We start from the raw sequence: 25,847 nt of genomic DNA, 5'->3' as shown, positions 1-25,847 counted from the left end.
ATCTCACGCTGTGCGGATGGTATTGCGTATAAACTGTGTGCAGAAGTAGTCAGAATCCACTGCTGTGACAGGAAACTGTAGGTTGAATATACTGCAAAAGAGTAACAGCCATGTTAGTTCTGAATGCCAGGAATCCTATCTGAATTTACCTCTGTTCAAATGCTGGCCCTAAAAGGGGTTGGAATGTGCATACCTCTCATGCACTAACGGTTTTTAATAGTTTTAGTTCTCCCCAGTATGGTCGCTGTTAAAATTTTAGAAACTTAAAATCTCTGATCCTCATTGTTTAAAAAACAGCCAGTGAGAGCTGCAGAGAACCAAGGGCTTCCTTGCCCAGTCAGGTTCTCCTGTCTCTATGGCTGCTATCAACCAGGATCCCATGATACAATGGTATCATAACTGCATCTCATTCCAGTGATCTGCTCTCTCCCACACACTACCACCCTGCACTACTGGGTGCTAGCCAGCCCTTCACACTCCCGGATCGAATTTCTAAGTGGAAATCAGGGTTAATGCCTCCGTGAGACTTGGTGCTGTTGTCAAATCCCATGTCTACATCTGCTTCTTGTTGCAATGTGGTGGCTTTGTAAACCATGTGAAAGGCTATCTGTGAAAAGGATTCAGTGGGACCTTCCCCACACACCCCACTCATCCATCCAATCTGCAGAGCAGGTGATTGAATCATATCAGAACATGGTGACTTGTAGACCTCCAAGGCCATATGTAGGAGGGTAGGAACGGCCCAGTGCAGTGTCTCTGGGTGAGAGGGTAGCTGGGGACATGGTGTACATTGGGACTAGCCACTCTCACTGGGCACGTAGTGCTGGCTTGGTGACCTGATCTAGTCTCTGCCCTCCCTCACCCAACAGGGACTCATTGCCCTGGTGTTTAGCTCACAGGCGTTTGCTGATTGCTGGGTTTGTAATTCACCTTCCTTGAGCTGCAGCTGGTTACCTCTGCTCCATTAGGTGGTTGTTTCAGGCAATGGGGCGCTGTGACTGGTGGAAACATTCTAGGCTGTGACTCCGTCGAGCTCAAGAGTTGGAGCTGCTCCTTATTGTGATGTTCCCTGTACTCCGGCCCACCATCGGACCCCAGTACCCAGTGAATGCAGTCAGCGCTGGGGTCAGCAGCCAGGCCTTTTCAGTGGAGGGGCCATCCATCATTAGTGACCCTGGTCTCCTGTTATTGCTGGGGCAGAGACCCTAGTGCTAGTCCAGCTAGACTGGCAGCAGGTGCTGTTTGTTTGCCTCAGTGGAGAGGTCCGCGCATTCTTACTGCCAAGGGCTAGCAGCGCAATCCTTTGCTTTTTAGAAAAGCCGGAGGTTACTCCGTTTGTAGGCTGATGTTCTGGGGCGCAGAGGGTGGGATTTCTCAGGAGATTTTCTTTTGCAAGGTTTCTGATCATCTCTGCAAAGACTCTGGCTCAAGGAAGCACATTGCACAAGGCCTCAGGGAGACACTTAAACATTTTAAATGTCTCAGAGAACAGCATTTTGCAACTGATTTTCCTGGGAAGCACTATTCCTAAAAACCACTGCCCGGGCCAAAATTCAGTGCACAAATGAACTGGCTCCTCATGGTATCCCGGACAAAGGCTGCAGTGTTCCTGGGCTGTACTGCAGGGCATGGGGCTGGGGCTGCTGAGAAGGGAGGGTAACCAGTTGCACTGTCTAGGAAGTGTTGTATTTATGCTCCCATTCACTGACCGCTAAATGTCCAGGGCGAGCTACAGACCGGTGCTGCTGCTGGTAAACAGGAGGGGTTTTGCCACTGTCTGCTAGAGCCAGCTCCTCATGGGCATGCGCGGCAAATTGCATGAGTGGCACATGGACCGAGGTCTTGTTGGAAGGTCACCTCGTACGGATGGCTCCTGGTGAGCTTGTCCCTTTCCGATAGACCACATCCCCAGGGCAGGATGCTGGGGAACTGATTTAGGACAAATGTAGTCTCTGTTGGGTTCAGCTGCTGCCAGCTGTGTCTGCCTCAGGCTCTAGATGAAATAGATCCATTAGAAAACACGAACCACACCAGGATACACAAACCCAACTCCAACCACGTGGACTTGGGTCTCTGGAGCTCTTGGCCAGGGAGCAATTTGGAACTGCTGATGGAGTGAGGCAGGCACAGGCCTGCGGTAGTTCACGGCAGTGGTAGCAGTCACCATCTCTGTCCGGATAAGCTCTTAGTATCACATTGAACATCTCAGTTGAAAAACAGTCAGGTAGGAGGCTCAATCCATTGCCCTCCAGCCAAGTTTCTTGAAACGATGGAGTGAGGTCACTCATGATGCATATACTATGCTCGGAAGGCTTCCTGGGATATAAGGCTACTGGACCTTAGCTAATGCATACATTAAACCCTCCTCATAACAATGCATCTTGGTTCCCCGGGAGGTTGGGAGGGCAGTGTACTTAGCACAGTCTGCACGCGAGCTGCCTGGCGCTCAAGAGCTGCGGTAGCTGTCATTGATACAATAATCAGGAGTCAATCCAGTTTAATGACTGCTTATCAGTGTTTAAACAACAGAGGTATCAGGGACAGTGAGATCAGGGTGCCAGGAGTGTTTGGGAAATGGCTGCTGTCCGAAGGCTTCATGCACAGACATGCCACAGCCGTTCCCAGTGCTCAGATGGGTTAGTGGGACTAGAAACTCATTTATCCACATAAAATTGTGATATCATCAGTATGTAGAAACAAAATTAGGTTACGAAACCTGTAAGGACAAAAGCACTGAATGGGGGAGGCCTGTTGCACAGACAGTCCAACTAGGGATAGATACACTGCACCCTGCATTGTCAAAGTCAGAGATACAGAACATCCCACTCATCTGTCAGGGCAGGCCACTGGCTCATTCTCTCTTCCCACACAAAATCTTCTTAACTCTTTTCCTTTATCATCCAGGACTATAGAGACCCTAATTCTGCCCTATTCTCTCTAAAGACACTTCCTTCTTCTCTCCTACAGAGTTAGTTTTCACAAGGAATACAGCAGAAGGACTCAAAACAGATCCTGGATTGTAGCAGCTCTCACCAGCGTTTACTTCTGTTACCCGTGATTCAGGCTCATGTTATACTGTATATTAACAGCATTATCACTGGTTGGTTTGTAAAGCACCATTCACAAGTATCCTAATGCTTAACAGCAAAATTGACTTAAAACAGACCAGTGTCTGTTAAACAACAGTGAAAAACCAGCAGAGAAAAGTCTAGCTTTAAAAGTATGAGCTGAGTCTGCAGTCCAAATATCCTGGGCTTGCTCAGTGTCTGAGCCCTGCCAAAGAAGAGGGACATGTGTGACACATGGAGCACACAAAGAATGAGTCAAATGTAAAGGCTATAGATAGTAAAGGGTTGTTCTCCTAGGCACTTGGCATGCAGGGCTGTGGGGAATCATTGCTGGTTCATTTGGCTGGAATGTGTAGAATAAAAAGGGAACAAGGTCTTTGCAGCATGTTGCTGCTGCCAGTTTTTATTGACTCATTTGGAAATGTCAGAGGATGGGGGTTTTGGGGCTGTGCTTGGGTTAGTCAGTAGTTGCATTTCATTCTCTAGACTAGCGAGTACTGTTGTTATTGTACGTGTGTATAAGGTGGCCACCACTGCAGTCCCCTCTATGTACGTTCTGTTCAAGGGAGTATAAAATAGGGAACCTGCTCACCAGTTCCATCCTGCAAACCAATTACCCTGACAGGACCAGCGCTGCGGCCTTGCTAGGCATGTGCACAGCATTCATCACCCCCACAGCCGATCCTTTACATCGGCGTCTCCCAACGACCGGTCTGTGGACTGGCACCGGTCTCTCTGACACCCTTTAGGAAGGCAGCCAGCGGGTCCCTGGTATCAAAAAGCTGGGGAAACCCTGCTTTACAAAATGCTTTACAGTTCTATCTCCCCTTCCATCGGGGGGGGGGGAGAAGGGGGGCTCAAAGTGCTTTGCCAAACCCCAATGCATTAAGCCTCACTGCCCCAGTGAGCATAGGTGCTGGAAGTAGGGGTGCTGGGGGTGCAGCAGCACCCCCCAGCTTGAAGTGGTTTCCATCACACACAGGGTTTACAGTTTGGTTCAATGGCTCTGAGCACCCCCACTGTACAAACTGTTCCAGCCCTTATGCCCGTGAGCTGGGGAGTATCAGGGGCTGCGTTTTGCAGATGGTGAAGCTGAGGCTCCGAGAGTGGAAGTGAATTGCCAGAAGTCACGGAGGAAGTCAGTGGCAGAACTGGAGATAAACCGCAGTGGTTTGTACCAGTGCAATGAGGACATGGTATGGTTTCACGTCAGAATGGCAGCATTCTGCCACCAGTTTCCAAGGTGCAGGGCAGTGGAGAGTCCGGCCCCACATCTCCTGGATTTCAGCTCTGTGCCTCAATCCCAAGACTAGCCTTTCTCCCTAGCCGTGGGTCTGACTGCCGCAGGAGGGCGGGTGAAAAGCCTGAACAAAATGATTCATCTTCCCTTGCAATGTGAAAGTGACCAGGCCTGCGGTGGATTCCAGAGCCACAGAGAATGGCTCACAGACTGCATGGCCTGTTCCCACAATGGGGCTGCGGGGCATGGCCATGTCTCTGACGTGCTGTACAGAAGAGTTAGGGTGCCCTTTTCATGATCAAAGGAGCCAGTGAAGAAGTCAGTAAGAAGAGTTGCCCCAAAGGAGTCGTGATCTGGCTGCATTCAGCGGGTCAGTGTGCGCTGCCGCCTGGCTCGGGTTGGGAGCAGCCTGTCAATCGTAAAATTGTTTCCTTCCAAGTCACTTTAGAGCGTTTGGTAGAGTTTAAATACAAACCAGCACTACGCAGTCAGGCTGGTGAAGCAGCTGGGCTTTGAGGAGCATCGGCTGAGTGTGCCGCACTTGGACTCTTCTGCCATGCACACGGGAGGGAAGGGGAGCTTGGTGGTCTTTGCACAGCCTGCACGCACATTCTCCAAACATGACTCACGCAGCAGCAGCGTGGGGGTGGCTGTGTGGCAGGAGAGACTCTCTTTGGAATGTAAATGCACACACAGGCCTCTGAGTAAGGAGCAGAGCAGCACATGCCAGGGCAGTGCTGGAAAGCATTCCCAAAAGGAATAGCTTGCATTTACTGCAGCAATTGGGATGGCTCATTCCCAGGCTAGCTGGAGGGATAGATGGACTGCCAGGAACGTGCGTCTGCTGCTGCAGTGACTCTTCTCCAGAGTGCAGGGAAGGCCCTGTGGGTCACTTGCATTTTGCATCCTGTGTCATTGTTCCTGAAAAACGCGCCGCTGATGGGCGAGCACGTTGGAGTCAAAGGAAATGCAGGGAGGAGGCAGAGCAGCTGCCAGGTTGGGGGAGGAGGGCTCTCTGGCTGGGCTGTCCACTGGGTAGGCAGATTAGGCTGCAGTGCATTTGCATAGTGGCTAGTAAAGCCAGAGGGATGAATTTGGCCCAGTTTGCATAGCCGGGTATGAAGTGTTGGGAGACTTGTTTTTTATTCTTCCCTCCCAACCCAGATAAAGTCAGTGGAAGCAGAATAGAGAAATTGGCTGGTGCTGGGAGCTTAGCAGAGGGCTCTTGTACTGAGCAGTGCCTGGATCGGGTCTGCTGGGCTTTGTTGTTGTTGGAACATCTCATTTCAAAACTCTTTAGACTAAGCCTCTCCCCCGGCCTCTGACTGATTCCCTGCGGAGGGTGGGCCCTGGGGAGGGAGGAGGGTGGGCTCTGGCCATGAACTGGCTACACAGGGGAATTTGAACTATGCAGCCAACACCCTGCTGAATAGTAAGCCTGTATGCATCCTGTCCAGGGGAGCACGCCATGGAGAATGGCCTTCCCGATGGCTCATGGCAGCAAAACACCCCCACGCTTGAGATAATGTTGCCATTTGACACTTGTGGAGAGGGGCCCACTAGGCTCAAGGAGGGGCATTTTCAAACTCCCTGTCCTTACACAGTGCTTCTTTAGGGTGACCAGATGTTCCGATTTTATAGGGACAGTCCCGATATTTGGGTCTTTTTCTTATATAGGCTCCTATTACCCCCCACCCTCTGTCCCGATTTTTCACACTTGCTGTCTGGTAACCCTAGTGCTGTTTGGGTGAGCAATGTTACCCATCCTGGCCTCCTCCCAGCTACAGGTCTTTGGGGATAAGCCAGCACCCCCCTGGAGCGGTTTGGGTGGGCCTAGGATCCACCAGGGGGCTGTGTACAGCCTGGCCGTGAAGTGGGAAAACCGATGGCGTGTAAAATAATCCTATCACGTAACCAGCACGGAGCCTCACACCCCCTCAGACACACCGTGGAGAGAAGCAGTGAGAGTCAAAGCTGCTGTGAGAGTGGGCAAGTTCTGAAGGGCCAGAGCCCTACTGTGCCTTTCCAGGCCTCACACAGCTGAGGGGGGATGTACTGTGTGTACAAGGATCGTCTGCTGCCTTACCGCTGTCCCCTGCTTGGTATTAACAAGGTAGCCAGACCCCGGAGCTGGAATCCAGGATTACCTCAGAGGCGGGGTGGCATGCGCATTCGGGGAATGTGAAGAGGGGATTTCTACTGCAGAGATAAGAACGAGGAGTACTTGTGGCACCTTAGAGATTAACAAGTTTATTTGAGCATAAGCTTTCGTGGGCTAAAACCCACTTCATCGGATGCATGCAGTGGAAAATACAGTAGGAATATATATATATATATATATATATATACAGAGAACATGAAAAAATGGGTGTTGCCATACCAACTATAACGAGACTAATCAATTAAGGTGGGCTATTATCAGCAGGAGAAAAAATCTTTTGTAGTGATAATCAGGATGGCCCATTTCCAACAGTTGACAAGAAGGTGTGAGTAACAGTAGGGGGGGGGGAATAAATATGGGGAAATAGTTTTACTTGGTGTAATGACCCATCCACTCCCTGCCTTTATTCAAGCCTAATTTAATGGTGTCCAGTTTGCAAATTAATTCCAATTCAGCAGTTTCTCATTGGAGTCTGTTTTTGAAGTTTTTTTGTTGCAGTATTGCAACTTTTAGGTCTGTAATTGAGTGACCAGGGAGGTTGAAGTGTTTTCCGACTGGTTTTTGAATAAGAGATAAGGGGGCTCTTTACTGCCCCACTGGCTTTTCTCTCTTACATAGGCTGTTCCCCAGACCCAGCAGTGCATCCCCAGTTGCCCCGCAGGTGCTGGGGGCTCTGCCCCCAGCCCTGCATTTGTTTGTTTTTGCAGTTTTTAGATTTTAGTGACCGCTGTCCCTCCCATCAAGTTAAGACAGTCCTCCACCCAAATGATCAGTGCCTTGCGGTGATCATCTCTTGCCATTTGGAATTTGCTGCAAGCCCGTCAGCGTCCCGAATGCACACTTCCTGTTTCCAGTATAACCCAGCTCCCCAGGTGCTTGGGGAAAAGGTGGGCTCTGCCACAGCCTGAAGGGTTAGCAAGTCTGGGCTCTGGCGGGCATCAGGAGGGAGCAAATTACAAAATCGAAGTGCCTTCCCAGAAGAGTCAGTTCACCAGTATTTCCCATGAGGGAGCACCAGCCAATCTCAAAATCCAAGCTCAAAATGATGGTAACCAAAGTGTTGTTCATACGCAGAGCCCAAACCCGCGTGCGACTCTCACACAGGGGTGTGGGTCACAGCAGAGGTCAGAGAGCCAACCTCCATGGAGATGGAGTAGCTTGTTCTTTTATTTACCCAAGGTAGATGAATTTAGACTGATTTAAGTTTATGCCTGTCAGACGTTGGCTACAAGGAGAATGCACCGCCCCGGGGTATAAAATGTGGCTGTCCTGTGTCCCTTTAATTTTAGGGTCAGATCTTCCCTTAGGAACAGGTACCACAGCAGTAGCCTGAAACACTACATCATAGAACAGGCCTAGTAAAGTACTGTGGACTTTGTTAAGAAGGGTTAGTTTTCCTGTTAACGAGTGGGAGGAAGACCCTCTCCAGTGCTGGCTTGGAGAGCTACACAGTCACGGCTTCACAAAGGTCCTGTCGTCAGGGCCGGCTCTAGGATTTTTGCCGCCCAAGGCAAAAACAATTTTGCCCCCCCCCCCCCCCCGTTTTTTAATTACCCCACCCCCGGCCCCGCCCCAACTCCGCCCCTTCCCCAAATCCCCAGCCCTGCCTCCTCCCCCCAGGCTCTCAAGCCTAGGAGGGAGAGCAGCAGCGCGCGAAACAACTGTTTGAGAGCCTGGGAGGGAGGGGGAGACTCCGAGTGGCCGCGGCGTGCGAAACAACTGTTTCGCGCGCCGCGGCCGCTCGGGATCTCCCCCTCCCTCCCAGGTTTGAGAGCCTGGGAGGGAGGGGGAGACTCCGAGTGGCTGCGGCGCGGGCGCCGCTTCTCCCCCTCCCTCCCAGGCTCTCAGGCCTGGGAGGGAGGGGGAGCAGCGGCACGCAAAACGGCTGTTTCGCGCGCCGTGGCCGCTCGGGATCTCCCCCTCCCTCCCAGGTTTGAGAGCCTGGGAGGGAGGGGGAGACTCCGAGTGGCCACGGCGTGGGCGCCGCTTGTCCCCCTCCCTCCCAGGCTCTCAAGTCTGGGAGGGAGGGGGAGCAGCGGCGCGCGAGCGGCAGCGGAGGTGAGCCAGGGCGGCCGGGGCACATTTTTAGGGGCGGCATTCTGGTGCCGGACATGCCGCCCCTAAAAATGTGCCGCCCCAAGCACCAGCTTGTTTTGCTGGTGCCTAGAGCCGGCCCTGCCTGTTGTTGTGGTTGTGTTTGGTAATGTATTTCACAAGGGCAGGAAGGTAGTTTCTAGCGGAGGACATTCCCTCCCCAGCCTGGGGTGCAGACAGTCCTTCATGCTTCATTTCCATGGCTTTTAGCATATAGAGGATCAATTATGCAGATCAGAAGCCACCAGCTGAGTCAGGCTTGGTTCAGCATCCTGGATTAGTGCAGGAATGTGGATATTTCTCTGCTCCATGTTTACCTTCCTTTGCTGATCCATAGTGCACTCAGGAGCCAGAAAATATGGAACAGCCACAGACTCACTTTGATAGACATAAAGTCCTTACGAAGATGAGTGCTTTGGTGTTTAGCAGGCCAGATGGGCTGTCCTGCCTACCATAATTCATATTCCCCTTGTGAAGTGTATTAACATTTGCATTATTTCAGACATGATGCTGTACTGCTTACACTGGCTGGCCAGAGACAGAATCACGGACCGTGGTACTGGCTTCACAGGACTAGCACTGCGCCTTGAAGTCTCCCGTGCTATTACAGATTTTCAAACAAGCTCTGCACACCACAGCCAAGGACAGATTTTTTCAGAGGCATCCAGGGGGGTTGCCAGAGGGGTTACAATGGGAGATGAGCACTTAAAACTCTGGCTTCAATTATGGGTGCTGAGTACTGGGAAATCTGGCCAAATGCCCCTTGCCAAAATGCAAGAGGCATGCAGAAGAGTTGAGGATGGGCTTTCATTACTGCAGGCATTTCCCCCTCCCTTCCCAGCCCAGCTCACAGCTGTACCGTCCCTTCCGCATCTAGACACTTGACAGCTGTCGTTTTCAAGGTGTCTGAGCAGATGAGGATCCCCTGAAAGAGAAGAAAAGGTTAAAAAGTCAAGGATTTAGGAAGACGAACGGAGGGAGGGAACTGCAGTAGTTGTGGCCGGCAGTGATGAAGTCATGGGTCAGGATCCGGGATTAAGGCTCTCAGATAGCATAGTGTTGAGCACGATATGAACACGTAGACAGGATTTCTGCAGAGGGGGCTTGCTGCCATGAGAATGAGATTAAGCAACATTCCAGGGATGGGAAGAGAAAGAATCTTATAGAAAAACTCAGAGATATTCCTGGGTTGGTTGGTTGTGAGTAGGGTGACCAGATGTCCTGATTTTATAGGGACAGTCCTGATTTTTGGGTCTTTTTTTTTGTATAGGCTCCTATTACCCCTCACCCCCGTCCCGATTTTTCACATTTGCTGTCTGGTCACCCTATTTGTGAGCTAAATCTATCATTTTGAACACACCCTCCGTTCTTTTAACAGACCCTGATTTTTGTATTTTTTCCCCTCAAGCATATATGCTTGTCTGCTTTCACTGCACTGTGGCGTCTCACATTTATACATCTCAGTGATGTGAGCCATGCATTTTGTGTAAATGAAAGAGAACCGGTGGCATGGGGCTTCTATAGCTAGACCAGATGTTTAAAATACTAACCGGAGAACCTACTGACTGGTCATGTGTCTCCTTTGCTGATTCAGACACACAGCATTTTAATGTTTGCAAAAACTGTCTTCAGATAATCGCCTTCCCCAGTACCTGACTTGTGAGGGGACCGCTCTGTGTTTCTGAGCTTACAGCCAGTTCCCAGGGAGATGACTATCAGGAAGATAGAGAATCCTTCAAAGGGAAATGGGAACATAAAATAAATGACAGCAAGTGAAAGGTTAAGACAGTTCAGCTTGGCGTGGCTTCCTGGTTTGGATCGGCGCTGCTTCCAGAAGGGGCACAGAACCACCACACTGACGTCAGGAGCGTTATGCAACAGGAGGGCTCTTTGGTGGCTGATGAGCCCCCAAGTGGTTGCTGTGCTTGTCAGGATTAATAAGACAGTTTGTGGAGAGCAAACGCAGGGATGTCAGAAGCGAGCAGAGCCGCTGTCAAACAAACTCGTGCGCCGCGGGGCTCAGCATACGAGTCCTTAGGAAACCTTTAGACGTTTACTGTGCGCCTGATCCAGCCACCCTTACTCGAGGCGGGTGCTGCCTTACCTAAACGAGCATCCCCCTTGCTGGTGTCACTATGACAAATTCAGACCTCCTCATGCCTTTTCCGTGTGCTGGAGTGGGTGGGGGAGTTGCATAGCACCGCTCACCCTGCAGGAAGGTATGTGTCGTGGTTACACACTGGTCATTGCTGGAGATTAGAGACCTACAGACAAAGGGATTTTCCTTGGGCTGCATCATGTTCAGAGCTTCCCTGTAAGTTTGCAGGATACTTTTAAGCGTGGCCGTAGAGCCGAGAGGACTGGAATCCATGGGAGTTAAAGTTGGGCCCATCATCTCAAAGGCTCAGCCCTGTCTGCTGTGAACAGCGCCTTCGCCTGCAGGAATGCTGAAATGCAGGCAAGGTGCGGGAGGTAATATCTTTTATTGGACCAACCTCTGCTGGCGAGAGAGAGACAAGCTTTCGGGCTCGCACTGAGCTCTTCTTCAGGCCTGGGAAACTCACTCCGAATGTCGCAGCTGAATATCGTGAGACCAACCCAGCACGGACGTTACACTGTGCTTCTGTGGGCTGGGCACGCGCAGACTGCACTGCAAACACTGACTTTAGGGTGCTCTCTTTCCTCTGGCTGCTTTTTGTTTTTGTTTTATTGGGTTTGGTTTTTTGCCTAAAATCTGCATTCACCCAACAAAGGCTGCCGTAGAGGAGAGAGACCAGGTTGTGGCTTTCAAAGGGGCGTAGGGAATTGGGTACCTAACGCATTTATTGCTCGAAGTGGAACTGTACAAAGGTAAATAACTGTGTACCATACACTACCTGCAGTTAACCTCCCTCCCCTCCCCCCCAGTGAAGTATGGACACCCACATGTGCACTCGCAGTCAGATCGCCATAGCACCGTTCATCTCTGCACAGCTGCCCCTGCAACCCAAGCTGCAGCCTGTAATTTGTCCTTTAAACACTGGGACTACTTTTCTTTACACTGAAGCCACTCGACAGCTTTTTGGCAATGTAATGGGGCCTTCAAGTGGATATAATTGAACACTGGCGCGGTGTAACCAGCCTCTGTGTAAACGCAAGCGAATCCCACGGACTTGGGTGAAATGGTGCTTAGGCAGAAGGCGGTGTAGTACTATACCATACTCCTCTTCCATTGACAGGACACTTCCTCTCATTGGGATGGGAAGTAAAGAAGTGGCGAAAGGCATGGAGCTTATGAGACGGCTGCTGGCAGCATTGTTAACTGGCTGTGTCCAAATGGCAAATTACATAGCTGCTCCTACTGGTGTTCTTTTGAACAAGCCACTTCATGCGTGTCAAGCTAGGGCCATGGAATAACAGTGTGGTAGTTTGTAGCAGGACTTGAAAAAATTCCCTGTCACATATTAGCTCAATGACAAAATAGAACTAAGGTAGTTGAAAAATATCTATATTGCCACTTATCCCTAGAGACCTGCCCCTTTTGCCGCTGTCTGTGAAATAAAGTAAAATTATGTTATTTCAAATGAACTTCTAGGTTGTTTTCTCAAGTTGTGGTTGCTTTAGACTGATTTGGCTTTTTAACTTCCCATTGCAGTGGGCAATAATGCGTTTTGTTGTTTTTATTCTGCATTTGCAACCTAGATTTTATACTTGGGAGTCACAATAAACACTATGTGATCAGTCCTAGCTAGGGGTTAGGTTCTCTGCAACTCAGATTTGTTAATTTTCCAATCAAGTTGCAACACGCATCTTTCTTCTTGGGCATTAGGGTGATAGTAGGTCATAGGGAGAGGACGTTATAGGTTTGTTGGTAGGTGAGTAGCTCTGGTCTGTGTGGGCATTCTCTCTCATGGTGACCTTCAGATTCTGGATTGTGTACTTTAAATTCTACAGAACATATCTGCAGCTGGGGATAAATTATAAATCTAAATAAATACATTGATCTTTGTGTCTATGAATCTTGGAGCAGCTTTGAGAAGAGGAAAATCGTAGGGAAGCCAATCCATAACTCATTCAGTTGATGTCTAGGTGCAGAATATGCTAGAATGCTGTAGAGCAGGCATGGTTTTAATAGCTGCTTTTATCTATTTTAGAATTACGTGAAGATGATGAACACCTGGTAGCTGAAATTTCAGAGACATATGTACCCCAGAAGCACTCCGAGGATGAAGTGCAATCGCCTCTTGCAGTTCTTCAAGCCGACAAGAATTCTAAAGCAGAAACTGACTGCAAACTTGATGAAGATTCATCAGTGACACAAGTTGCACCAGAAACGGAGCCGCCTTTGGATATTTCTTCAGCACTCACAAAAGAAACCGATTCTCCATCTTCAGTAGTGTCGGCTCCAGACCAGACTTTACCATCCAATGTACCCACAGCTACCCAAGAGTGGGTGATGTCAGAAGAAGACATGGTGGTCACTCTTGAAGGGTTGGCTGATGCTGAGCCAAAGGCTGAAACTTTTGCCCTGGAGTCAGTGCCAAGCAAGAGCAAGCTCAAGAAAGTGAAACCATCTTCTCTTAGGAAGAAAACAGCTGGAGAGACCCCAGAAACGGAAGCAGCCACGGAGGGCATCCCTGTCCCCAAAGCATCTTACCAGTTCAATCCAGCTGAGTATGATGAGAAAATAAACCCCTTTGTGATGGGAGGTTCCAAAATACAGAACTCTCCTGCAGCTCAGCAAACCTTCATGGCTTCAAACAGCGACACCAATGATTCCGGGGTGGAGTTGGATGAGGAGTCCCGGAGCCATGCTCTGAAGCTGGAATTTGATTTTACGGATGGGGTGGAGAATGGAGAGGTCAAGAAAGCCGTGCCAAAGAAAATTGGCAGGAAACCTGCCAGCAAACTAACTCCTAAACGACAAAGAGAAGCTGCTAATAAACCTATGAGTGCTGATGGCCTGGAAAAGGCTCCAGCAGAGGTGCCTCTCCCCAAAGTCTTGTACCCGGTGGATCCCAGTCAGTGGGACGACCCTAACTTCAACCCTTTTGGCAGCAGCTCGAACTTGCAGAACTCCCCACCCCTCCCAAAGGCTTCCTATCATTTTGACCCCAACAACTTTGACACAGTGGATCCTTTTAAACCCACCAAGAGCTTAGCCAGCACAGCTGCTGACTCCTGCCCCACAGCTGATAACAATCTCAATGAAATTCTGGAGTCTCAGACCCTGGAGGTTCAGGGCGAGGAGCTGACGATAGGCAAAGCCTCTCCGAAGAAGGCCAAGTCGCGCTTGATAACGTGAGTGATGCCGCGTGCTGGGTTGGCTGCTCTCTGGGGGTCAGGCAGCTGGAGGTTTGCTTTGTGGGATGGCAGCCTGCTTGTTTGTTTCCCAGATGCCTTGGGAGTAATTGCAGCAATACTCCTGTTTCCTGCCCCGTTGTTCTCATCCAAGCTAGTCTTGCTGGTGAATGAGCTGCAAGACAGACAACTATGGCAGGCAGCCAGATTCTGCAGTGTCACTATATTTTGTTCCTGCCCTGCTGTATTTGCACACAGGTCGCTATATCTTTTTTTTTTTTTCTCATCCAGTGGTTCTTCATGAATTGACAGGATGAGCAAGCCAAATACACTCAGCAATGCGTGTGTTAGTCATAAGAGCCAAGTAGCCTAGTGTCTCTTAGTGGGACCTGGTTGTAAGAAATCACCTGAGATCCTGGTGTGTTAGAGAGAACAGGTGGTTGAGATTCCAGTGTATGAAGTTTAAAATCCCCTGCTGTTAAATGGTTTATTCAAAACAAATCCTTAATGTGAGGGTTGGGCAGGAGGGGGCTTTCCAACTGCTGGTGCACCGCGGGCTCTGTGGTTCTTCCACTCAACACAAATGGATGTCTCTTTCATCACATATTGCTGAAACGGTTTTCAGGTCGTCCTGGAACTTCCTCTTTCATAGCTAATGAAGAGAAGTACGGTTAAACAGTCAGGCTATTTGTTCTGTCGGCTGTATCACATCTGCCCAGACGGCATGCAGTTTGCCTTCCCCTGCAGGACTATTTTGGTACACGTACATGTGGGATTCTTTAAATACATATTTAGTTCTTAAAGCATGCTATTTAAAATGGTCATGTAAGTACTGAGGTTTCACAGTGCCAACTGGGAATGCAGGCTGATTGTATCCACTCTCTGGGAGTGCATATGTCACTGTAAGCCTTTCACCCGTTGTATCTCAGGTTTCTTCCGAGCAGGGACTGTGCCTTATTGATGTCTCCAGGTGACTTGAGTCCCAGAGTTTGAAGTTGCAACATACAAAACACCAGAAACAAAATGTCACAATACAGTTTAATCTTTTGATATAACCCCAATATGTAGTTTGTGAACAGGTAGGAAGGCAGAAAGGATTGTTATTTCGCACTAAAGATTGTTATTTCGCACTAGAGAGTCATTTCGCACTAAATATTTGGGCCTTTTTCTTGTAATTATTAACTGACATTCACCTGGCCAAAGGGGCAGGTGGAACCAGCAGAAAAAGGAGAGGCAGGAAACAGGTTAAATGGGGAAGTTTGGGAAGCACACAGTTTGTGCTTGAATTGACATTAAAAATGAAACAAGCCACCATTCTGCTCACAGGTTGTCTAGGTGAAATTTTAATGAGGGGGGAAACCTGGAGGATGGATTTTAACTGAGAGAGAATGGAGAAAACCTGGCAAACCTGAATGAACTGGTCTCTCTGACATCTTTCAGAAATATCTTGCAAGGAATCTATATGGATCTGTTTAAACCCCAGCGCTCCTCTGTGTTTGACTCTGAAGTGGTTAAGAATTAGCAGACAATGGAATATCACTTAAAGTTTTCAGGTTCCATCTCTTCTTTATTTAGGAGCAGAGTAAGCTGTTCCAGGCCCCTGGGGTTTTGGATTTTTGCATGAATGTTCATTTCTTCTCCAATAATAATAAACACTGAATTGGACTGTCTCCTATCTGCATGCTCCTCCCCAAGAAAGAGAACTGTGCAACTCGTTACATTTATTCAAATGAGAGATAATATCCAGGTCGTTTCACATGCTTTTTTTTCTCTCCATCTGTCTGTCTCTCTTTCCTGTCTATTATTTGATGCATCAGGACTACTGAACAAGTGAAATTTCTCTGTTTTCTGTTGTAAGTACTCTCTTCTGTTTTCTTTATTTGTTTCTAGTGTTTATTAGCATTCTCCAACCCCTCTTCTCTCCATGGCATGCAGGCTCCTTCCTACCTTTTGAGTTCCGTTGTCTGACTCGTGTTCACCTCTCTCAGACCTTATTTCATCAGACAGCTTAGCCTTGTGATGGACTGTGTGCAAAGAAATGAGAAAGGGAGACGGCAGTGGTACTGTAGGTGTGTGTCTGTGCTTGCTCCCATGGCATGTCAACTTCCAGTGTGTTTTGATGACATAGAAGTGTATGAAATCAATGTGTTGGTTAGGCCAGAGGTTCTCAATCTTTCCAGACAAGTGTACCCCTTTCAGGAGGCTGATTTTGCGTACCCCAAGGCTCACCTCACTTAAAAACAAAATCGTACATAAAAAACAAGTGTCACAGTGCACTATTACTGCAATGTTGCTTATTTTCTCATTTATACCATGTAATTATAAAATAGATCAATTGGAATATAAATATTGTACTTATGTTTCAGCGTATAGTATATAGAGCAGTATAAACAAGTCATTGTCTGTATGAAATTTTAATTTGTACTGACTTTTCTAGTGCTTTTTATGTAGCCTGTTGTAAAACTAGGGAAATATCTAGATGAGTTGATGTACCCCCCGAGGTATGCGTACCCCTGGTTGAGAACCACTGGGTTAGGGGGATCTTCTGGATCCATACATTGTAGAGACAAATGTTGTTTTTGTCCTTCAGGTGATTCTCTCCCCTGGGGGGATGTCTCCCCACCTGACTAGCCTTTGTAAAGTAGTGAGGCAGGCAGCGTATACTGAAGGAATGGCTCCAAGGGCAGGAGACTGAATAGGATGATGGACAGAACGTCTTGAAATAGCTTCACAGAGGCTTTGCCGAGCCCAGGGACTCAAAAACCACAGAATCATAGAATCTCAGGGTTGGAAGGGACCTCAGGAGGTCATCTAGTCCAACCCCCTGCTCAAAGCAGGACCAATCCCCAACTAAATCATCCCAGCCAGGGTTTTGTCAAGCCTAAGGCTAGGTCTACACTACCCGCCTGAATCGGCGGGTAGAAATCGACCTCTCGGGGATCGATTTATCGCGTCCCATCGGGACGCAACAATCGATCCCCGAATCGACGCTCTTACTCCACCAGCGAAGGTGGGAGTAAGCGCCGTTGACGGGAAGCCGCAGAGGTCGATTTTGCCACCGTCCCTACAGCGGGGTAAGTCGGCTGCGATACGTCGAATTCAGCTACGCTATTCGCGTAGCTGAATTTGCGTATCTTAAATCGACCCCCCCCTGTAGTGAAGACGTAGCCTAAGTTTCTTTTTCATAACTTCCTGTGGTAATGTCTTTAGGGCTTGGGGAGGGTTTACCTGGCTCAGTACAGATCTCCTGCACAATAAAATAAACCACAATCTAGTGCAAAGAATAGCAATCTTCAACAAGGGAAGTATTAGCATTATGTATTTACTACTACTGGCCCTATCCAGTGATTGGCAAGGCAGGGTGGAGACCGAATGCTCTCAGTGCACAGATTAATGTTAGTTACTTGTACTGCAGTACCACCTAGAGCCCAGACACGATCAGGGCTCTGTTGTGCTAGCTGCTGCACAGACACATTGTAAGAGACAGTCCCCGCCTCCGAGATTTTACCATCTAAATAGACGGGACAGACAAAGGGTAACAGGAGAAACAGAAAACACAAGTAACTGAAAGTCGTACAGCAGGTCGGTGGCAGAGCCAGGGATAAGGCCCAGGTTTCCTGCCTGCCAGGCCAGTGCCCTGTCTCGTTATCTTAGGGTTCGGTTAGAACATCAGGCAGCCTGTTCAGGAGCCAGCCGTGATGAATGACATCCCACACTGTCAGAGGAACGTGCCCCGAAGAGTCTGAGCGAGCTAGCTGGCATTTGGGCCCAGGCTTGCTGCGAGAGGGGAGAGAATCCTGCCTTTGATGGTCTCAAACATTGACGGCACAAAACCATTCTGCTGGTTAGTTCTGCTTAGTGACTGGTCAGGGGCAGCTGTCTGCACTCCTCGTTTTCAGCTCTCACCTTGGGGCGACACCTTTTTGATTGTCTACTTATTTGAACTGAGCCCCTAAAGCCTGCTTAGAGCAGCCGGTTAGACTGAAACATGCTGGGGTATTGTCCCTCACCTGGCTAAGCCTCATCTGGACCCATCACAAAACTTTACAATAGTAAACCAGCGTGCGCCACCCAGCATGCATCAGCCCCCTACAGTAACACACCCGTGCGCTCAGCCTGCATGTGTGATCAGCCTGACCATAACAAACTAGCCACGTACGCCACAGCACTTTGCATGAGCACCCCGGCCACAATGGACCAGTGAAATATTGCATGTTCTTGTAGGAAAGTATTTCCCCCCAGCTGTGTTTTCCCCGGTGTTGTTGCTGTGGAAGTTCTGCACTTTCCCCCGTGCTTTCCTGTAGTAAGGAGGAGAGCAGCAGAGATCGTCTGACACCAGGTTCTAGGGACCTTTTACTCTCCTGGAACAGGTGGACTCATCTTACTTGTGACTGTCTAACGCCACCCATCACCCACTCTGGAGAGCAGCAGAGGCGATAAGATTCATGTAGGTTATGCTGGTAGATTTAGGGAAATTCAGAACTAGCTGGAACGGGGGACTTACCAGTAGTTTATTTACATTATGTTACCCCATTTGTGCCTTTATTCTCTGCGTAGTTCTCAGCTGGGGATGGGTCAGTTACAGTATGTACAATACTGAACAATATTCAGCAAAACTGAATGCAAATGTTGGCATTTGCCTTCAGACTGAAAACTGACCAGCCTTTCTGTACTATTGGTGTTTTGTTTTTTAATCAGGACTAGGGATCTTCCTATTGTACATATTTTTAGGAATCCATTTACCAGGCATTTTCCTGAGCTGAATACAACCTTCTTTGCTTTAGTTTGAGTCCTAAGTACTGGCACCCAATACGCTGTAGAAAGAGGGTATTTCATGGCCTGCATTCCCTAGTTTGTGTAGTCCCATATCCCTGTTGACTCTGGTAGCCTCAGGGTTTGCTGATTGAAAGCCCTGGAGGTTACTGAAGCAGGTCACTTTATATTCATGCTCCAGGATTAGAACAATAGCAGAAGAGCACAAATGTGTCTAGCAGAGAGAAGCAAAACTCAGCTGGCTAGTGGGATGTGCGTAATAGCAACCTATGGCTGACAGCAGCTTAGCCTGGTTCTTCTCCTTCCCCCGAGCTTGTGGATAGCGTACCAGGGGATAGGGTACTCTGATCAGACTGGCTACCAGATGGTATGAGAACCCTCTCCCCAGCGAGTCGCATGGTGGCCCTCTTCTGTACCTAAGGAGAGAGCTATCTGCCAAGCCCCATTGGACCTGAGATTCAACTGTGTTAGAACCTTATGAAGAAAAGTGAAGTTGAGTGGGGTTTTGAGGCAGACACAGATGTGAATGTTAGCCTCCAAATCAGGTTCCCTCATGGGCCAGCATATGATGGATTTAATTGTGCTCTAGTGGGGCACTAGTGATCCCTGCATGGAGCGTGTGCATGATGGAAAATGGGCAGAGGCACGAAAACAGAACAGGGCGATTTGAGAGTGAACTGAGGGGAGGAGAAGGGGATTATTATGGAGTAGGGCCTCAATGCAAATCTTTTCATACTTCACCATTGCAAAATTGCTGGTAAGGAGCATTGAGAAAACAGGAGGCAATGAGCCTTCCTATAAATGTCTGTAATGGACCCTCACAAGATCTGTCTTCAGGAGCGGTGCCAGGGTTTTTGCCGCCCTAGGCGGCAGTGCTCCTCCTCAGAGCGGCGGGGGTCCTTCTGCTCTGCGTCTTCGGGGCGCTTCGGCGGCGGGTCCCAGAGCGAGTGAAGGACCCGCCACCGAAGCGCCCCGAAGACGCAGAGCAGAAGGACCCCCACCACCGAATTGCCACCGGGGACGGCGAAATGCCGCCCCCCAAATCCTGCTGCCCTAGGCGACCACCTAGGGTCACCTAGTGGAAGCACCGGCCCTGTCTGTCTTAAGCTCAGCAAATGTTTGTCCTCTGGGGAACCAAAAACCAAGGTCTGGAACAGTAGGTTGCTAACTGAGGCAGTGAGGTGGTGGTGAAACTTTGCTCCCTGCCAAGATGGTGAAACGTGACTTCCTGTGCTGTGTGAGAGAGATGAATGCACTTGTGCATGTTATCCTGTTGCAAGGCAGGTGTCTCCATTTCCTCTTGTGCCCCAGAGACTCCTGCCTCCACATCCCTTGGTGCATGCTCCGGGTCCATGGGACACGGCCAGTCTGTTTTGCCAAATGCCAGAATGAGGATAGTGCCTCTCAGCCCTGCATGCTTGACTGCGCAGTTCAGAGAGCCTGTGTTATTTTCTGCTGGATCCGGCCCTTGGAGCTGGGTGCTGTCTGCTAGATCTGTTTAGCACATTGGTTGAAATGAATCGACACGGAGTCCAAGGAAAAACAGACTCTTAACCCAAGCAAAGCTCAATACAGGGCCTAAAGCAAGGATGCAACCTGGTGGGAAAGTGAAGCCACACTCGCTGATTGTGGCTATGAGTGTAGATTGGGCAGAATGCTGCTACCCAGCTCCTCAATGGGCTGACAACTGGGAACATGTACCAAGCTACCATACCCCACCCCCGTGCTATGGTCTCTCCACTGGTTCCTGGTCTGCTTCCAGAGTTAATTCAAGGCCTGGGCCATCAGTGTGTTAGGACCCAGATATGCCTATAACCACATCTCCATCCAGGACTTACTATGGACAGTGCAGCTTGCAAAACCCAGGACTAAATGCCTGAGAGCTGGAGATGGAGCATTCTCATTTGAGGGGATCCATGTCTGGAATGAGCCACAAGAATCGCTCAGAGTCACCCTGAGCTTAGCCTTCTTTAGGGCATGCTGCAGCACGCTCCTCTTTGAGACGTCGTTTTCACCGTCACTGGATAGATCATTAAAATACAAAGGAATGAAATGAGTCTGCCCTTCAAACCAAGCAGAGTGCACTACGACCAGGGAAGGGAGAAGAGCAGAAGACCCCATAAAGTCTGTCCGGGCCTGGCTGTGAAGATCTGACTTGCTAGGAAAGGCACGGTTACTATGGAGATGAGCGCTCTGCGGAGCTGCAAGGTAGATAGAACAGAGTAACGCACGGCTTCAGGAGACATGCACTGGTGCTTGTGGAAGGCCAACATGCATGTTAAACCCCTGGATAATATCTCCAGATAAAGCTTTAGAGATTCAGGGCAATGACCTAGTAAGAGAAACCTTTCTTACCAAGCTTATTGTTGGTTGTAATCCTCTCCATCAGCAGGCAAGAGCTGACTGGAGATGCTTCCTCTGGGCTTTACCTTTGCAGAGGAATAAATATTCTGAAGAAAACAACGTTGGTTGGTTGGTGGGTTGGGTTGGGTTGTTTTTTTGTTTTGTTTTAAGAACTTGCTTTGCCATAATATTTTCCTAATGAGTGCTTGGGCCTGTCCCATCAGCAGAGTGCAGTGCTACGCTGGGGCTGCCCTTCATTTGCTTCAGTCTCTCTCTGCACATGCTTCTCCTTCCACCTGTCCTCCTCCCGGTGAGAACAGCAAAGCTGGGTCTGAATCTGTCTTTTTCTTGTTGCAGGAGTGGCTGCAAGGTGAAGAAATATGAGATGCAATCCCTGGTCCTGGATGTTTGCACTGAGGTACATTTAAGCAAATGGCACTTACCTGTGTTCTTCGGAGGCCAGCAGGTGCTTGTGTGTGGGAAGTGAGCATGTTGAGAAGGAGGAGGACTTGCAATCCTGATTCGGGGCTGTCTTTCCTGATACTGTTCTGATGTAGTGGGGACATAATCATGAGAAGAGCTTGGAGGGTTTAGCTTTAAACTGATATTTACCTGTAACAACCCAGAACCAGCCAGCAGATGTCCCGGAAAACACTAGTTTGCACTACATCCCCCTTCTCCAATGAAAATCTCCCTCTACATCGCCAAATCCTGGGTTCTGGGAGGAGATGAACAACATGAGGAGGAGCTGGAAGAATCCATGATGGAGATGTTTTATGTGCAACTATCCGATAATCCTTCCCCTCCCTTCCCTGCTAAGTTTTTCGGCCAATAAATGAACCCATGGTCTCTACATTTCTTTGTCGTTCATAGGAGGGAACCAGGGCAATGCCTTGAAAGTGTCTATAACAGGGTTTAAAAGAGAACTGAATAAATTCATGGAGGTTAAGTCCATTAATAGCTATTAGCCAGGATGGGTAAGGAAAGGTGTCCCTAGCCTCTGATTGTCAGAGGATGGAGATGGATGGCAGGAGAGAGAGCACCTGATCATTACTTGTTAGGTTCACTCCCTCTGGGGTACCTGGCATTGGCCACTGTCAGTAGACAGGATATTGGGCTGGATGGACCTTTGGTCTGACCCAGTACGGCCGTTCTTATGTTCTTATGCCCCCTGTCCATTTCTGGGGCAGTGGTGAGATGCCAAGTTTTGTGATCACACAGCTTAATGGATTTTGTCCATTCCTTTCTGCCATGTGTTTCTCTCTTCCAAAACCTTCCTGAGATGCCGTAGAAGCGGCTTGCCCACTTGATGAGTTTTCTTTTGTTTTCCATTAGCTGTTCTGATGACGCATTAGCCTGATCCCTATGGATTAGTTTAGCCCTGCTGAATTGCCTGCCTTGATCCCACAGGATGAAGGAGCATTGATCTCAAAAATCCCAGATGTTGCAAACTGTGATGGCCATGCTACTGATGAAGAGAAGCTGGCGTCTACATCCTCCAGTCAGAAACCATCCGGGCCAGAGGTGAAAGGTGAGCCAGAAGACGACCTGGAGTACTTTGAATGTTCCAATGTTCCCGTGTCTACCATAAATCATGCGTTTTCATCCTCAGAAGCAGGTATGGAAGCATATCTCTATTTATCTCTCTCTCTAACTCTATAGACATATACAGCATGTAGACTCAGAAATCCAAGTGACCTCTAAAATAACCTCTAACAGCAAACAGCCATGTGAGCAGCAGCATCCCGCATCTTATTTACATTAATTGGGCAGGAAGCTACAGTATATTCTAGTTAAAGGCTCAAATTGTTCATCTGTATTATTTACATTACGAAAAATCAGTGATTGTAGGTTGTTTTTATATAGGCCCTTTTTAATTTAGTGCTGTACAGAAGCTCACGGCATTACATTAGAAAGTTCATCTCCATCGCCACTGACTGAAACTGGCTCAGACAATGGATGTACAGAATAAATCCAGGATCACAAACTGTCCCCTCTCTCACAACGCTAGTTCTCCTGCTGCCTTGCTGCTGCTGCAAAGTCCCCATCTAAGCCATGAATCTGTTCTGTCATGTGAATCCAATGGGGTGAAGTGGGGCCAACCTTTTATCAAGCTGCAAACCGGCTTGTGCTCTTTCAGAACAATCAAATGTGAATCAAAAATCAATTCCTGTGGGTGCTCTACTGCTTTTTTGACACCTGCCCAGTGTGAGTGTGGGGAGACTGAGAGTTGGTAATGTGTGGATCTACTAGATCATGTAGATCTGCATATTAAAGAGTCGTATAAATGAAAACTGTTCTGGATACGTGCCTGTAAGGACATTTGGATTTGCTAAGCAAGGTCTGTAGAAACGTTGTGGCGGTATTTTGTCTTCTATTGAATTTGCAGCTCCAGCCAATCCATTTTGAAATAATTAAAAGTCAGCAAGGGTGATGTTAAATCAATGTCAAAGTTACAGGTGAGAACGGCAAAAACTGCCACACTGAAAATTTGCAGCCATCTCCTGGCCAGTTTTGTTTCTTACACATTAATCATTTCTCCTGAAATGTGAGAAATAGCTGTAATAGTCTCTGTGGGCATATTTCCTGGAGGAGAGAATTCTTACTTCTCTCTACATGGGAGGTCACCGTTGATAATTAACTGAGCCACAAGTTGAGTATTCCAGGGAAATAAAGGTTTCGTGGTTTAAGGAGAAAAACTTTTATTTCACATATTTGTTCCTGTAGACTCACAGGGCCTGATTCCCCAGCGCCTTGCTCCTTGGGTAGCCATGTGTCACAGTGCAAAACTTCCGTCTTTCCCATCATTCTGATTTGGTCACATTCTGCACTCACTTTCCACTGAGGGAAGAGATTGGCCACGATGCAGGGCAATGCAGAATCAGGCCTATTGAAAATCTAGACAATAAAAAATAACAATAGACCAAGTGGAGAAAATGAACCAGAATTTGTAGCAGTGGAGAGTGGGCCCTTTCACTTCCTGCTTTCCGTCATAATTGTATTCTGATGATACATATGCTTTTGCCAGTCACATTCACAGAGCACCACAGTGTAATTTAGGAACACAGGGTTCATAAATTATATACTGGAGTCATGTAGAGTTGCAGGATATCCACAGACATCAGTTATTGGAGGAGACAGCTTTTATCTACTCTCTTCTGCTGCTGGTGAGAATAGAAAGGGACACATGAACCACTCTCTTGACAGATCATCGGGGCCAGTTGGTGTGAGGCTTATATTTGTGTTATTCAGAGTGGGGGGAACAGCTGTTGCTTGTCACCACCTGCAATATCAACAGCCTTTCATCCCAAATGATCCCTCCACTTTACAGAGACTATATATGTGTGAGTCATTGCAACCATCACTGAAATGCAGACACCTCTGAGGTGGAACGCAGCACCAGTAATTAACCCTATGGAATGAGTTTACCAAGGGTAATGGTGGATTCTCTATCACTGGCATTTCTAAATCTAGACTGGATGTTTTTCTAAAAGCTGCTCTAGTTAGGAATGAATTCCGGGCCGTCCTATGGCCTGTGTTATACAGGAACTCAGATTGGAGGGGCACAATGGGCTTCTCTGGCCGTAGAATATACGAACCTGTTTGGTAACACACAGGGAATGAAGGATCTTGCGCCCAATCACTATTCAGCCTCACATTTGTTGCCGGTGGTTGTGCAAATCCAGATTGTGGAGCTGGAGAGTGGGGGAAAGATGGGGGAGGATCCTGTGCACACGCCAAACTGAGTGTGGCTCTGGAAAGGTCAGTGGCTGTGGTCAAGACTGCTCAGAGGCAGCACCCTGGAGGACTGAAATTGCCCTTCCTCCTCTTGGTGTGTGACGATGTCTCCAAGTGGCAGCAGCAGCAGGGGAGAGTATGGGGGGCAGAGGCATGGTGGGCACCTCCCGCCCTCCTCTAGGAAACCAACCAGCATTGCTACTCTAAGTGGTGATGGAGAAAAGGGGCCATCAGGGCAGCGTCTTGTCAAGGACACAGGTGGGGAAAAACCCTACCCTTAAATGCTTATTTGGACAGAGCTGGCTTTGAGGCCAAAGCACAGTGAGAGGACGTGTGCCTTGGGGCACGGGAAGTCAGAGGAAACCCATGAACACACACCAGAGGCAAAATTTGTTCACGGCCGGTCCCAACTCCCAACTGCTCTATGTCTTTTTCAAATGTCCTACAGTCTCCCTACATTTACCAACAGTATGTTGCAGATGGGGGTAAATTCGAAACTTGGGAGGTCCACTGAAAATACCTTTTCACTGCCAAGGTCAGGAGCCAACAGCCGAGGGGAGTGATGTGAATGGCACTTGTCAAGGACAAAGGCACATTGTGGCATGGCCACAAAAGCGTTGTTCCCCCCTTTGCTCTGAGTGCAGCAGAAGGGAAGCCCTGCAGGGTGGGTATCGCAGGCCCACCGCTTTGCTGCCACTCTTGTTCTTGGGTGCCCCTGTGGGGAGCGGGCCAGTGATTTTCATTTGGAGGGGAAGAGTCCTTACTCCCTTGATTGAACTTGCGTGGATCCCTTTATCCTCACGCCCATCAAGCAGATGGACACCAGCCCTATACAGAGATGCCAAGGGCTGGCTGTCCTTAAGAGCGAGGGTCAAGGCCAAAGAGAGACACTTTCCAGGAAGTGTGCTAGGTCATTGCTTAAGACAGGGACTCTTATCTTTGCTCCTTGGTGACATCCAATAGTCCAGGTGTTTAACCCAACCAGCACTTAATAGTTTTAAAATGTACACTGCTAAATATTGCATAGGAAACGCTTCATTGTCCTAAGCAACAGAGAGTCCGGTGGCACCTTTAAGACTAACAGATGTATTGGAGCATAAGCTTTCGTGGGTGAATACCCACTTCATCAATACCTTGCGTCTGACGAAGT

The 25,847-nt window shown here is 48.6% G+C and overlaps 1 protein-coding gene across 1 annotated transcript in view; it reads left to right on the top strand.

The window, feature by feature from the left end:
* The window catches only part of TACC1 (transforming acidic coiled-coil containing protein 1), a 43,212-nt gene that overhangs the window by 2,332 nt on the left and 15,033 nt on the right, over window positions 1–25,847 (top strand). Inside the window, exons 3-6 of the mRNA XM_065398759.1 lie at window positions 12,697–13,843; window positions 15,661–15,696; window positions 21,317–21,377; window positions 22,370–22,577. Coding sequence (XP_065254831.1) covers window positions 12,697–13,843; window positions 15,661–15,696; window positions 21,317–21,377; window positions 22,370–22,577 — 1,452 coding nt within the window. The remainder of the gene's footprint in view (window positions 1–12,696; window positions 13,844–15,660; window positions 15,697–21,316; window positions 21,378–22,369; window positions 22,578–25,847) is intronic.

This window comes from Emys orbicularis, chromosome 2, assembly GCF_028017835.1.
Source record: "Emys orbicularis isolate rEmyOrb1 chromosome 2, rEmyOrb1.hap1, whole genome shotgun sequence".
NCBI classification, from domain to species: domain Eukaryota; kingdom Metazoa; phylum Chordata; order Testudines; family Emydidae; genus Emys; species Emys orbicularis.
This window is presented reverse-complemented; position numbering and strand designations above follow the sequence as displayed.